The 15019-nt window shown below is 40.5% G+C and overlaps 1 protein-coding gene across 2 annotated transcripts; it reads right to left on the reverse strand.

Annotated features, from left to right (window-relative positions):
* Positions 1-244: 244 nt before the first annotated feature.
* Positions 245-14157, reverse strand: LOC146673801 (uncharacterized). Of its 2 annotated transcripts, XM_085391690.1 has the most exons (6): positions 14115-14157; positions 12601-12864; positions 11874-12128; positions 10298-10408; positions 6013-6084; positions 245-484 (listed from the first exon to the last, which is right to left on the reverse strand). In XM_085391690.1, exons 1-6 carry the CDS (start codon positions 14143-14145, stop codon positions 396-398), a joined length of 822 nt encoding a protein of 273 aa, XP_085247816.1. In that variant the 5' UTR covers positions 14146-14157; the 3' UTR covers positions 245-395. The 2 variants fall into 2 exon arrangements, with proteins under 2 accessions (XP_085247816.1, XP_085247809.1); XM_085391683.1 differs by lacking the exon at positions 245-484 and having other exon boundaries at positions 5566-6084.
* Between the last annotated feature and the right edge of the window lie 862 nt (positions 14158-15019).

The raw sequence follows: 15019 nt of genomic DNA on the forward strand, positions 1-15019 counted from the left end.
AACCAACAAAAAAACCACTAGGACTACAAAAAAACTTCAGTTACTCAAGCTCTTTGTGGTTGCTTCAAAGTAACAAACAGAAATAAGAGTGATATCTACAAAACCGCTGGAAAAAATGGCAAAGAAAGACAAAGACACTACAAAGACAAACTCTTAACAATAAAAAAAATGAAAATGTAACATGACTGAAGTAAACACACCTCCAACAAAGACTAACAACAATCATTTCATATACAACCCAACTGCAAAGAGATATGAACTGACCGAAAGTGACAAAATGACAGATTTGTGCAAATTTTAAGAAATGTCAAGAAATTTTAGCTGCTGAAGAAAATTCTTTGAAATCTCCACAAACATTTCTTCACGTTAATACAAAGAATAAATAAATAAAAAGCTTAAACACTTAATCTGGAGTCTTTAGGTGTTTCCTGGCACATGTTTGCCAGACTGAGTGTTGAGTAGAAGGACGCCTCAGAGTTCATATCTGTGGAGAGAGGACAGGTTCAGAAAATGTTCAAACTGAAAGCAGTGAAAGCATTTTTTCCCTTTTAATTAATTTAATACTGAAAGGTTGGCGTCAGTCTCATCTCTCAAAGGTGTTAAAAGTGATGACACGGATGTGGTGGGGGATTTCTGCTTCTCTGTGTGAAGTCTTTTACATGGAGGCGGCAATGATCTCTGCTTCTAGACAACAATGCAGTGTTTGTTTGCGTCTAAAGCATCTGTGTGATGCTTTCATCTCAATATGGACCAAAAGGAAGAAGGAGGCAACCTTATTAAACTTCACCGTATGATTCACCAGCAAGTTCTGTTCTCTGTTCAGACCATTCAGTCAGTTTGTTCCAAAGTCCTGTACCACAGCCAGTTTCAGCAGTCCCTGCTCGACCATCAAGCTGAGTATGGAGATGTAATATGTCACAAGAATGATCAGTGGGAGACCTGCACTACGGGGATTTGGGGTTTTTTGTCCTCTGAGGAAGAAAATTGGGCAGTTTGTGGCTGAAATGGGACAAGCATTGCACAAAAGGAAGGATGTGGTGGTAAACCAGCTCTATGTGCACATCAGAGCCTTCGAAACTAAGCTGCAGCTTTTCCAGCACTGCATGAGGTGCTAGAAAGTTTTCCACAGGACATCATTACTGCACAAGTGACGTGGAATGTGACAGCTATGGGACTGTGTATTGTGGAGTTTATTGAACAGTTTCAGGATATTAAATCTATTGAAAAAGACAGGTTTTGATTTTTTCTTCTTCCCCCTACTCCATCGACCCTGATAATGCTCCGTATCAACTGCAGCTGGAGCTCATTGAATTGCAGTGTGACAATGAGTGTAACAGCCAGCACCAATAACTCTAACTGGTTGAACTTTTACCGGCAGCTGGATGAAGGCAGTTTCCCAGTAATGTGAATATTTACAATGTGAGTTGATCTGAAAACGTCAATGTCAACAGACTGCATACCACCGATTAGCATAGACCTTTTAGACAACACAGTAGTCCTCGTGTCTGACAAAAAGGCACAGACGGAGCAGAAAGTATAGCATATAAGGCCGATGTCCAGAGAGGTGCAGAAGAAGAAACATGAGCTGATATCAGGCATCAGATGTTGCTAATATTCAGTTTCTGTGACCCACAATAAAAAGGGTTTACTGCCAGGCTGTGGCAGCCTTTGTCTCTGAGCCAGAGAGACCGAGGTTTATGGCGCCATGTGAAACTAATTTTAAATTCTTACCATTTGATAAGAAACTGTGAAAACTTATAATTGGAGCAAATTCATTTTCTCTCATGAAAAAAAAGAACAACATCCTCGATTGTCGTGTTGTTTGTGTCACAATGACATCACTGGGTTTTCAGCTATAAAGACCCGTTGTGGATTAGGTGCTACTTAGTTGTAATGGAAAACCACTGAAACTGAGTAGATTCAAGCCCCGTCCAGTCGAGTAGGAAAAGGGCTACATGTGCCTTACACATCTCAACCGCTGCTCTCAAAGACCAGATGTGTATTAAAATCCAGGGCTCAGGTTTTTCTCATTATCATTCTCACTGTACGGTGTTTCTCCAACAACAAACCTTGGATTACCCTAGAAATTAAAACCGTCCTCAAGCAGAAGAGGAGGGCCTTCAAATCCAGAGACAAAGAGGAGTTGAAAAGGGTGCAGAGAGAGCTGAGGGGACTGATAAGGAATGGGAAGGACAGCTACAGGCAGAAGATGGAGAACCAGCTTCAACAAAACAACGTTGGTGAAGTCTGGAGAGGCCTCAGAACCATCTCGGGCCACAAACAGCAGAACTCTCTGCCTGGGAGGGATGTGAGATGGGCAAATGAACTGAATCATTTCTTCAACAGATTTGATTCAGCCAGGAGGCAGTCTGCAACATCGGCTGCTGACTCACCCACCCCCAATGCTGCTGTTCCACCTCAGACACTTCACACCTCCTTTATTCACCCTGCTCACTCCCCCCCACCCCCAACTACAGCATCCAATACACACTCAACACAAGGCTCCAGCCTGTCTCTCTCAACCACCCAGGTTAGGAGGGAACTGAGGAGGATTAATGGCAAGAAGGCAGCGGGTCCAGATGGCATCAGCTCGAGGGTCGTCAGGTCCTGCGCGGACCAACTGTGTGGGGTGATGGAGCACCTCTTCAACCTGAGCCTGAGGTTGGGAAGAGTCCCACAGCTCTGGAAAACCTCCTGTGTTGTACCAGTGCCAAAGACTTCACGCCCCAAGGACCTCAACAGCTACAGGCCGGTGGCTCTGACATCCCACCTGATGAAGACCCTGGAGCGGTTGGTCCTGGCTCAGCTTCGACGCCTAATAAGTTCATCACTGGACCCACTTCAGTTTGCCTACCAGCCTGGCATTGGAGCGGATGATGCCGTCATTCACCTCCTACATCGTTCCCTCGCTCACCTGGAGACCGCTGGAAGCACTGTGAGAATCATGTTCTTTGATTTCTCCAGTGCCTTCAACACCATTCTTCCCTCGGTTCTAAAGGACAAGCTGGTGAACTCTGGAGTGGACCATCACCTCACTACCTGGATTTTGGACTACCTCACCGACCGACCACAGTATGTGAGGACTCAGGGCTGTGTGTCGGACAGGGTCGTCTGCAGTACGGGGGCCCCACAGGGAACGGTTCTGGCTCCGTTCCTCTTCACCATCTACACTGCAGACTTCTCCCACAATTCCACCCAGTGCTTCCTGCAGAAGTTCTCTGATGACTCTGCAATAGTCGGCCTCATCACTGATGGGGACGACAAGGAGTACAGAGGTCTGACCCAAGACTTTGTGGACTGGTGCCAGCTGAACTACCTCCAGATCAATGCCAGTAAAACCAAGGAACTGGTGGTAGACTTCCGCAGGCACAAGCATTCTCCACTGCAACCACTGAACATCCAAGGTATGGACATTGAGGCTGTGGACAGCTACAGGTACCTTGGTGTTCATCTGAACAATAGACTGGACTGGACTCATAACTCAGACGCCCTCTACAGGAAAGGGCAGAGCAGGCTGTACCTGCTGCGGAGACTCAGGTCGTTTGGAGTGGAGGGCCCACTCCTGAAGACCTTCTATGACTCTGTGGTGGCTTCTGCTATCTTTTATGGTGTGGTCTGCTGGGGCGGCAGCATCTCTGCTGGGGACAGGAAGAGACTGAACAGGGTGATCCGAAGGGCCAGCTCTGTTCTAGGATGCCCTCTGGACCCAGTGGAGGTGGTGAGTGACAGGAGAACGGCGGCTAAGCTGTCATCCCTGATGGACAACATCTCCCACCCCATGCAGCAGACTGTGACAGCACTGAGCAGCTCCTTCAGTGGGAGACTGCGGCACCCACGGTGTGGGACTGAGAGATTTCGCAGGTCTTTCCTCCCCACTGCTGTCAGACTCCATAATAAAGACTTTAACTGATCAAACACACACATCCATACATATGCAATAATACTAAGTGCAATAATCCTTTCTGTCATCGTTGTATTTTTACTCAGTTGTATATAGCATTTGTATTTGTATTCTATTTTTATCTTATTGTATATTTATTTTATTTTATTCTACTGTATATAGTATTTTATTTTATTCTATTCTGTACAGTTGTGTACTGTATTTATTCTTATTGTATCCTAATTTTTGCCTCATAACTTTTGCACTGTCCACTTCCTGCTGTGACAAAACAAATTTCCCACGTATGGGACTAATAAAGGTTATCTTATCTTATCTTATTAATATCAGGATGTTACCTGTTTCTGCAGATAAAAATATCTGCAGTGATAGATTTTTCTAAAGGTACAATTTACCATTGATAACAATTTAAAGTCAAATTATGGTGTTTAGATTTTTGTATTGAACATAAGAATAGGATTGTAAGTGTAACTGTTGGTGCTGTGAACCTGTAGAAAATGATCCAGAAATCTTGTGTTTCACATGTTTTGAACTTAATCATTAACAGTTTTATTTTTTTATTGCTCAAACACATCTGGTCACCGAAGCAACAATTCTTGTGCTACTGAAAATAAAATGTTAAAACATAAAGTTTATGGCTCGAAAAAGGCGAGGAGGATGTTGTGTTAGGCTTTGCGTGATTTTACCTTAGAGAGCTTAGTTGTGTTTGTCTGCAGTGGGCGTGTCTGGTTAGGTAATGTGGAGCAGTAAATGCCTAATGTATGTTTTGCAGGGCCTGTCATGTAACATTGTCCCACCCTTTAGTTTCAGATCGGTTGCTGAGCTCATTTGAGTTTGTTTTTTTTTCCCTTCATGTTTGATGACAACACCATGTCAGTGGTTTAAGTTGGTTACTGGGTTTGTCCTGGTCACCATGGTAGCACAGACAGGAGTGTGCTCATTGTGGAAAAATAATATATTTTTAAGTTGTCACATGTTAACTGAGCGTGGACAGTGTGTGTTCTCACTGTTTTATACATTTCAAGTAATGCAGAATGATGACACTGAATGAGCAGTAACATTAGGATTCAGTTTGTGAAGATGCAGCTATTTTATTCTGTTCAGACACAAAGTGAAAATCCCTGAAAATGTCACAGTAAACTTGATATTTGACCTGCAATAAAACAGGACAGGCAAAATATTTTTACTAAAGACTGTTAATTACATTTTTTATTCATGCAAACCTTTGCTGGCAGCAGGACAGTGTCTCTAAGATTTGCTGACGGTAACTATTTTTATGAAATGTGTCTTTTCTTGACAATAACAGAAGAGAAACACAACAGACAGCATCAGGCTTTGGATATGAAGGATTGTAGGCCATTTATTTTCATTTATGAGATTGTGAACAACAAGGGAAACACCATGTTTGTCTGTTTGTTTGTTTTTTTATAAATATACTTACATATTTTCCATATATTGTCTAACTATTGTGTTTTTGGTTCCCACGCTCAGTCTGCATGCTTTTTTTTTTTTAACCCACAGGATGTTAGTTCTTCAACAGCATAAACAAAAGCCTGAAGTGTTACATAACATTTGTAGCTGCCTATAAAACAGCACCTCTCCAGTCTGTGTTTACATCATAGTAAAAGAAAAGGCAGCCGACTCCTTCAGTATAAAAGCTCTGTGCAGAAACTCTGAGCATGTCAGTTTCATCACAATAAATACAACTGGGCATCTCTGAGTGAAACAGCAGGAGCTGACTGAAAGTTAAACTAGAGGGCGGAGTCTGGAGCACGTACTAAAGCATTATGTTTGTAACTATGGTGACAGTTAACCAGTAACAGTGCAGAGGTCTTCTGTTTCTAGGCAGATAACAACAACATGCACATGACTTCACACAGTCTTCAGTACATAGTGGAGGAAATGACAGAGTGAGTTTACAGTGTTTATGCTGTGAGAACTAAAGTTTAGTGCAGCTTGTCCTTTAGTTTAAAATCTCATGTGAATGCTGGTGATTGTTTTTATTCTCATTATTTACAGTTTTATATCACAGAGGCCTTTAAATTCAGTCAGACACAGAAGCCTGCAATAAAAGAGAGAACTGTGAGTATGTGAGTGAGTTTTTATGTTCTTACCTCTGAACGTACGAGGTTTCACTTCCTGTGTGGCGGTAATGTCAGTGTACGAGACAGCAGGGTTCACTTTATCTGCAATACAGAACAGTTCACGTGTTACACAACAGCTGGACTCAGATCCACATAAGTGCGTTTTAGTAATAATGTGGAAGGAAACATAGAACTGCTGTTGGAAACAAAGCAAACAATGAATTTGAGAATCTGAGTCACATTTTTGGAGAATGAACATGCGAAGAAAACAAAGCAGTGACGTGAGAACAGCAACAGATCTCCGTCAACACCAACCAACACCCATCATTAAAGTGTTACCTGTGTTTGTTTGTAGGGTTTACCCTGCACAGTGAAGCAAGACGGAATCCCTCTGCTGACATCAGATGTGTTACGTAAACCATGGTTATGAAACTGTGTCACATGGGATGACTAACATTCCCAGTGACAGATCCACTGGGAGTGATCACCTGACCTCAGTGAGTTTATGACCAGTTTTTGCAGAACTGTTTTGCATGGGCTTTGCCTTACAACATAAAGCACCTTGATATAGATGGATAGATAGATCTATATCTCAAGGTTCTTTATATTGTAAGGTAAAGACGACAAACAAGAAGGGATGACCTCTCACCTTTATCATTAACACACTGAGACGGTATCAGTCCCACTCCCAGTGACACATCCACAGTTATCACCTGACCTCAATGATTTTATGACCAACTTATTCATTGCTAACATGTTTAGGAGCCATTCATGATTAAAATATGTGTTACAGTATAGTTACTTGTGTTGTTGTTCTGTTTCCTCAAAGTTTCCAGCTGTGTTCACTTTATCAGCAAATTTTCATGGGTTCGCACAACAGTCGGATTCAAACATGCAAATCCAGAAAACTGAACTGCTGACAATAAGTGAACAGGATTCTTTTGACACTTACGGTTAAAAAAAAATCACTGTGGCAGAGAAAGATTAGACTGGGAGAGAGCACAGATCTACTAAGACCAGTGGAACGAGCTGTCGCTGTTTGTTCAGTGTTTACTTTGTTTGGTGAACAAGGAAGGAGTTCCCTCTTCATTCCTAGTTCATCCCTTTTGGTGACGAAAAGGAAACCCTCTGATTGCTCATGAAAAGGAATGAACTATAAATAACAGAGTCATAAAGAACTCCTATCCGGTTGTTCAGTGATGACGCGACGAATCCTACTTCCGGGTCTAAAGTAGTCTGCGTTTAATATGGCTTTTGTGTTGTTAACATGTTTAATGTTATGTATTTTCTTCTATTTGATCTCAAAAAGCTCCTAAAACAGTCAGTGATCACTGTTGACCTCCCTCGGCTTTTATTACCGCTAATCATTTATTTAAGCTCAGTTTTTAAAACCTTAGGATGTAACTGCAGCCCAGCCCATGCAGCAGTATATGAATGACTTAACTCGTATTGTGGATGGATTATCTCAGTTGTTCTCCTGGCTGAAGTTTGGTCCTTTTACAGCATCCTGCCATGCGATTACATTTGTTCCTGACCACCGACAACACTCACGTTAAATTTTATCGAGTGGAAAAAAAGTTAGCTTGTTTATATTATGCTAACATAGCTGTGTCGCTAGCGGTCACGTAGCACATCATTATATACCAGCTAGCCCAACTTCAGTAACCCTACAAACGTCACTGCTGTTTAGTTTTCTGTCTTCATTTATGCTGGGAGTGATAGCAGAGCTGTACGTTTTAATTTGTTTCCAAAACCCCGCATTCAGGACATGCTATATTGTATTTAGATAGAAGCTAGCGAGCTAACTCCCTGCTAACTTCTAACTCCGTTAAATGTCATAAATTCCGTTTTCATGGATGCCTGGATGTTAAACTCAATTGTTACACCTGGTAGAGCAGAACGCTGATCATTTTATTAAAGATGAAAGACTTTAGACAGTTTTTCAACTCTCAGTAATGCCATAGTGATCGTTTGATATATGGACCTGCAGCGGAGTTTAGACCCAGACACGGCTAGTGACGTCAGACTGAACAACCGGATTGTTTCAGAAACTATGGCACAATAGTGTCTCCCAGTGAAGAATGCAGATAGTTATTGCGTGACACAGTTTGTTCATGACTTTTGAACTAGACTCTCCAGCAATAAACCTGCTGTGTTATAGTTAGGCTCAGATAATATTTAAAGGCGCTGCTTGAATGTGCCAAAGTGTGATTCTGAATCTTCTCTGCTGAGCTCTGAAACAGACGTTGCAGGATGAAGATGAGTAGGCCACAGGAAATGCACAGGGAATCATTTTTTTTCAAAATAAAATAATCTGCAGAGAGTAAATGTTCCACCTCTGAAACCATTCAGGTGATTTACAACTGTACAAAGAACAACATGAAACTAATGACAGTGTTTGGCCAACAACAGTAACTTTATTTATAGATCCTTTTTCGGGTTTTCCGAACATAATTTCTTCTTTTTTCATGTAAACCTTCTCCCATTTAAGAGATACAAGTATTATTTACAGATATCACCTGACATTAGTTAGATATTTTTATTAGTATTCTATATTTCTGTAGGTTTATTCCACTTTTTGTTCAGTTTACTTTATTAGTGTTGGTTTTGTATTAACTGGTTAAAACTAAGTGGCAGTGTAAATATTGTGTTGCTACGTTCATTTTAGAATTCTTCCACACAATATCGCAATGATGCACAACCACAATAATAATAGCTTTGGCGTGCCTGTAGGTCATGAATGCGTAGCTAGAGTCAGACTTTTGTTTGCTACTTCCTCATAAAGGCCATAACTATGCTTAAAATGCAGTTTTATGATGCATGAGTTAACCTTTTCAACAGTTCAGTATTGTAGGCACACAAATGTAGTCAAATATCATTGATGAAAGAAACAAAGCTTTAAGAGTTGCAATGAATAGAGAAGTGAGCAGTGAATGCATCATCACTTCAACCACAAATGCGTAATGCAGAGAAACTCACTATTAACAAGTCGTTCAATGTAACATCACCAAATTCATTAAAGAAGCTTTTGAATAAAGTGAAACTGCATATGTGTGTGTCCACCCTGATGTAAACAGTAGATGTTAAACAGAGAACCTGCCCAGCCTTGACTTCCTGATGGATATCTTATTGATTTCATGCATTGCACAGCATTAGTGGTTTCTTATTAACTACTTTTTATCAGGTGACAAAGGTGACCTGATAATGATTTGAAAGCTAGTTTTGAGACATTTGGTTATTCTGATCTCCTGCACAATGGGGAAATCTGGGCTGAGATTAGAGGATCTGTCACAGTAGTTCATCTAGAGAACGGTGGCCACAATCTATCCATTTCCTTCCACTTATCCCTGTTAGGGTTGCAGAGCTAACACAACCAGATTAGTATTTACATGGGCAGTTCACAATTAACTGGCAATTGAGAATTGCCATTTAACCTAACTGCATGTCTTTGGACTGCGTGAGGAAGCTGGCGTACCCAGAAAGGCCCTGGCCAGCTGGTGGACTCGAACTCAGGACCTTCTTGCTGTGAGGCAACAGTGCAAATCACTATGGCAGCATTGATTCATTTTCAGTTAAATTAAGGTTTATTTTTACAGCATCAAAAACAACAACAGGCACATAAAGGCACTTCATGTCGTAAGGTAAAGACAAGTCTACACTATTCAACAGTTAAATGAGTCCCACTATCAGTAAACACTTGCAACTGTGGCAAGAAAAAAAAAACTCCCTTTCAACAGGAAGAAAACGCCAACAGAACAAGGCTGAAGGAGGAGTGACCATGTGCTGCGATCCCAACTCTTATCACCACCAGTTTGTGTCCATTTGGAAAATGAATTGCTCACCCCTGCGTCCTCTGTTCCAGATTTTGTTCACAGTATCCGTCATGGCTCTATCTTTGTCCTGCTGTTTTCTACAGAAATGCTGTCTCGAGCAGATTGTTTAGTATTAGCCACCACACTTATGCAGATGACGAATCGTTAAATGTCTCTCTACAGTCAAACAATCCAAACAGTCACAGGAATGTTTGGAGAAATCAAAGGCTGACTGCTCTAAAAGTGTCAGGGTTGCAGGATTAAGAAAGTTTGATTGAAATGACCTGGATGTATCTGTAGTGTTGCCTTTATGAAATGAACAGAGTAGGAGGAGGTAGGACCGGACTCTCGTGTGAGTGCAGCAGATTTTAGTTTTATTCTTGGGGGATGTTTTTTTTAACCGCGACCAAGAGAAAGGAATTCTACACACGGTGAAAGTGACATTGTAGCAACAGGATGTAAAATGTCATTTCTTTTTTTTATTTACATCAAAACATGCTGACCTTTGTGGCTCCTCCAGAGGCAGAGCAGCATCAGCAAAATCAGCATGAGGCAGACACCCACCACAGGAAGAATCACTCGGGGGGGAGAATCAGACGACGAGTCAGGACTCCCTGCTTCAAAACAAAAATACCACACATTGGCCTAAATGCAGACCCACAGGCCTTTGTATAAACGTCCAGCAGGGTTTTTTGTGCTAAGCTTGGCTGACAGCACACAGGATCTACCCTTCAGGTAGGACATCAAACAAGTGCATTTCTCATGACGCTGTAACAGTCCTTTAAAGTAAACAGTTTCTTTAGAAAAAACACTCAAGTGGTTGGTGGTTGATACAAATCCATCATTTGAACTCAGTCAGCAGTTTTCTTAAAGATTGCTAACTACCGTAATTGTCGGGCTATAAGCCGCTACTTTTTTTCCACAAGCTTTGAACCCTGCGGCTTTTAGTCAGGTGCGGCTTTTCTATGGATTGTCCCTGATTTTTGTCATATCGTAAGAGGATTTGTTTTGTTTGTTCCGCTGTTGTACGGCACTACGTTGCCTGGCGGAAGGGCATGTGATCAGACACACAGTATCGGTGTTCAAGAGTGGTATGTTGGTCACATGTCCATCCGCCAGGCAACATAGTGCCGTACAAGTAGCACGAAAAACAAACTTCAAAGTAGCGCTACACGTTCAGCGGGAGTCGTGGATGGTGTGCGGCAATAAACTTGTGAAAAGCAAGTTATGCTCAACTCCACCGGTGGAATCTGACAGCGTGGAAAAGTGTGAAAACATCCATCCATCCACCTGAGCCTAAAAGGTAGTCTGAATCTATTTTTCTGGTGTGCTGTAGGTTATTGTTATGTACTACATTTGTTACTCGTTTATGAAGCACAGCACATGTTTCGTACTTGTAATTACCGCTACTTGTACATATACCTAAAAAGTTGTGCAAATATGTACCCATAACTTGTTTTTCAAAATATTAATAAAAGGGGTGTGTCTCCAAACAGCCATCTCTTTCCTGACAATTCGCTTTGTGCATATTCTCTTACATATGATAAGTCAACATTGAAACACCTGCGGCTTTTAGTCAGGTGCGGCTAATGTATGTACAAAACAGGATTTTCCCCTGATTTTAGCTTGTGCGGCTAATATTCAGGTGCACTTTGTAGTCCGGGAAATACGGTAACAATTTTTTATAAAGACAAACATAAAAAGGGGGATTCGGGTCTTTAAAACTTGTGCATATTTTGGAACTGAATGAACAGTTGAAGAAGGAAAAGTCCTTCCTTTACACTTTTTAACCAAACTAAACTAATGTTGTGTGGGTAAGGTGTCTGGATGTACTTATGTTCAGATTTGTTCAATACTTACTGGGTAAAATTGGAAAAATAACCATATTTTGGTGGTTGCACAAAAATGCATAATAGCATCCCTCCCAGGTAACACCCTCCCACTTTAAAATGAATTACAATAGAAAGATTAGAAGCACAAAAGTAGAACTTTGTCATGTAAAACAACCATATCTGGATTCTAGTATGAATCCATCGTGCTCACAGTAAGATGTTATAACTCTTTATGTTTTCTGCTCACCTGCAGAAATAACCACCAGCGAGCTGTCTGGTGATTGTCCAACTCCAGTGATGTTACACTTGTAGAGGCCTTCATCTGATTTGGAAACCCTGTGGATGGTCATGTTTCCTGTAGAGCTGCTCCCAATGAGATCATCATTTTTATAGAAAGTAGAAGTGAAATTGGAGGATGAGCCTGCATTGTATCTACAGTGCAGAATTACAGTGTCTCCCTCCGTCACAGGATGGGCAGGACCTTCCAGGATCACAGAACCAGCTGAAACATAAAACGTTTAGTTCAGACTCCCCTTGCAGCATCGAGTTATGTTTCTGATGCAATTCTATTTAAAAGCTTTTCTTTTGTTTAGTGTCATTTTAAAATTTTGCTTTGTTTTTAGCCGAGACTGAAGTGGTTATCTGCTTGCTGGCAGGATGTTTGCTTGCAGATAACAGGACTTTCATTCGAACAAATAACTGGAGTCAGTTGAAGCCTGTGTAGAATAGTTCATGAGTTAAATCAAATTTGTATGGTTACAGTGTGATATGATCAAACTTCAGATGGTGAATGTTGCGGGTTTTTTGGTGAATTAAACCATCCTGTTTACTTTTTGCAGACCAACACTGCTTACTTGGCATAAAAAGAGCTGCTTCTTCATGATATGTTCATGTTATCTGTAAACGTGTAGAAGCTTTTCAGGTACTTTGAGTCACTACTGGCTGCAACTCATGATTTGTTGATCAAAGCTCACCTGCCACAGTGATGTTGACAGCATTGGAGCACTGTCCTGCTGCAGACTCACACCAGTAAACTCCAGTGTCTGCTGGATAAAGATCACTGATGTCGCAGTGAGATTCACCTATTCCATTTGAGGATGAGGGACATGTGGTGTTTATGTATAAGGACGTGCTCCTCTTAACTCTCCACTCTGAAGAGTTTTCCTGCCCCCCACAGCTTATGGAGACGGACTCATACTGGAAGAACTGGGATCTGTTAGGAATGATTCTGAGTGAAGCTGCAAAACAAAAAGAGAAATGATGGCAAACGTAAGTTTATGTTGTTAATGCGCTTGAAGAAAGGAGCGACCGTGAAAGCTGGGCGATGCATAGACGCCTGCTTTAGATGCTGTTTCACTACGGATGTTATTTGGATTAAAATGTGTCTGTTTAGCATGTGGCTGTAATGAAACCCCGGCCTAAGGCAGAATGGCTACCTGTTTACAATGTGATGCGGTTAGCGGCTGCAGTGAGCTACAGTAGAAAACGTAGACTGGATGCAATCGAAGCTTCATGTGCCACCCACGATCTCAGATAGAGGAGCAACACATCACACTAAATGCCGTTAGTGGGAACACACAATAGCAAAGACAGACTGCCCTTAACCTTTAACAATAAAATTCTGACTTTTGATTTTTATTAGTTATGAGGTTTTTTTTTACATTTTGTCCCAAAAGAAACAACAACAACAAATGAAATTAAATATGGGAAAAAAAATAGGTAACAGAAATTTTGAAAAAAGGAAATTAAACTTGACCAAAACAAAGAAACCAACAATGATATTATGTGCTTAAAAAATAACTTTAAAATTTAGAAAAATACACGTGAAATTTTTTTAAACTTAAGCTTTTTTGGACAAATTTGCCATGGCAACCAGCCTAAACAGGCTTTGACGTGCAGGTTTACTGAGATTATTCGCGTGCATGACTGTGACTCGCCTGCATTCAAAAATCACAGTTTTGTATTATAATTGTTTTTCTGAACTTTAAAATTTTTGACCCTGACAAATACTTACCCACACAACCTTTGAAATAATAATACTTAATGTGATCAAATCTAAACTGAGACAAGCAATCAGCTCCGAAACTAAAATGAGCGGTCAAGAAAAACCTAAACACACAAATTAAAATACACTTTGTAATTCTGGCAATTACTTAGTAGTTACATGCAGTAAGTTACTGAGCTGTTACTAAACAATACAACAATCATTTGCTGTTACTTATAGCAACCTTGTAATTACATGGCAGCTTCAAGACAACAATGAGTGCATCTTTAATTGATAAATTATGGTTGTAACAATAAGATAACTGAAAATCTATGATATATAGAGTAACATTTATGAGCCATTGAAAAATATAATGTATAATATAACATGTAATATACATAACATAAAACACATATAACACATACATATAGATTCTGCTCATAAAGAAGAAGACAGTTAGTGCTTTTGCACTAAATGAGAGCGCTCCAACACACTTTTACTCACCAATAACAGCACACAGTGTTGCTATCTCCATGCTGCTGGTGCACTGACAGACAGGCTGATAAACCTGGGGGGTGCCGCATGCTTTCTACTTTTTGTTAGCGTCACAGTGACCACAGCTTCCTGCCGTAATCATCTCCTGTTCTAAATGTGTTAAAAACTTGTTTGTGCAGGATGTGTCTTTTTCTGACACCTCAAATGTCAAAGTGTGTGTAAATATGTGAACGTGGTCCTGTTTTGCTTTGTTGTGTGTTTGTTCTGTCCTGCCTTTACTCTTTGAACATGGTTTGAATAAATATGTGCCAAACGCATCTGGTCACGTGATAACCAAGAGCTCATCCAAATGTGATCTGTGAAGAAAACTGAAGGGAAGTGATTTTTGAAATTTTCTTTAATGGATAAAAATCAACTGGACCATAAATGTTTTTTATTTTTGTTTGTTTTTTGTTGGATAATTGTTAATTTTTGATTGAATTTAGTGTCAAGAGCCATTTCAGATGGAAACACACAAAGATGTGCAAGGATTAAACACACGCAGCAACAGATCATAGAAAGTGAACAGTGGGACATATATAATATATATAAACACCAAGGACTAATTAGGGAATGACTGGAGGTGAATGAGACACAAGTTAGAATAATTAAACACAGATCAAAATCAGGAGCAGAAGATCATAAGGAACGAGGAAAAACTAACGTAAGACATGAAAGAAGACTAACCTCTTAAGTGGAACAGGAAATAAACATCTAACACTGGAGAAGACCTCATGGTCAAAGTACTTAGTCACAGAGGGAACTAAAAACACTAGAAGAAACAGTGAATTCAAACAGGATAAAACAAAAAACAAACCGGAATTCAAAAGATTAAACATGTAAAAGTTCAGAGGCCCTGACTGCTGATGCTTCAA

This window comes from Rhamphochromis longiceps, linkage group LG3, assembly GCF_057381845.1.
Source record: "Rhamphochromis longiceps isolate RC_006_pf linkage group LG3, R_longiceps_female_GT1.1, whole genome shotgun sequence".
In the NCBI taxonomy this organism is placed as follows: Eukaryota; Metazoa; Chordata; class Actinopteri; order Cichliformes; family Cichlidae; genus Rhamphochromis; species Rhamphochromis longiceps.

Bases quoted from the DNA above. Each gene is read 5' to 3' on its own strand.
- LOC146673801 (XM_085391683.1), bottom strand. From the start codon at position 14,145: ATGGAGATAGCAACACTGTGTGCTGTTATTG. The intron at 10,409-11,873 runs GTGAGCAGAAAA...GTTTTGAAGCAG, and splicing joins GCTGGTGGTTATTTCTGCAG to GGAGTCCTGACTCGTCGTCT. The intron at 6,085-10,297 runs GTCAGCATGTTT...TCTGTATTGCAG, and splicing joins CCTCTGGAGGAGCCACAAAG to ATAAAGTGAACCCTGCTGTC.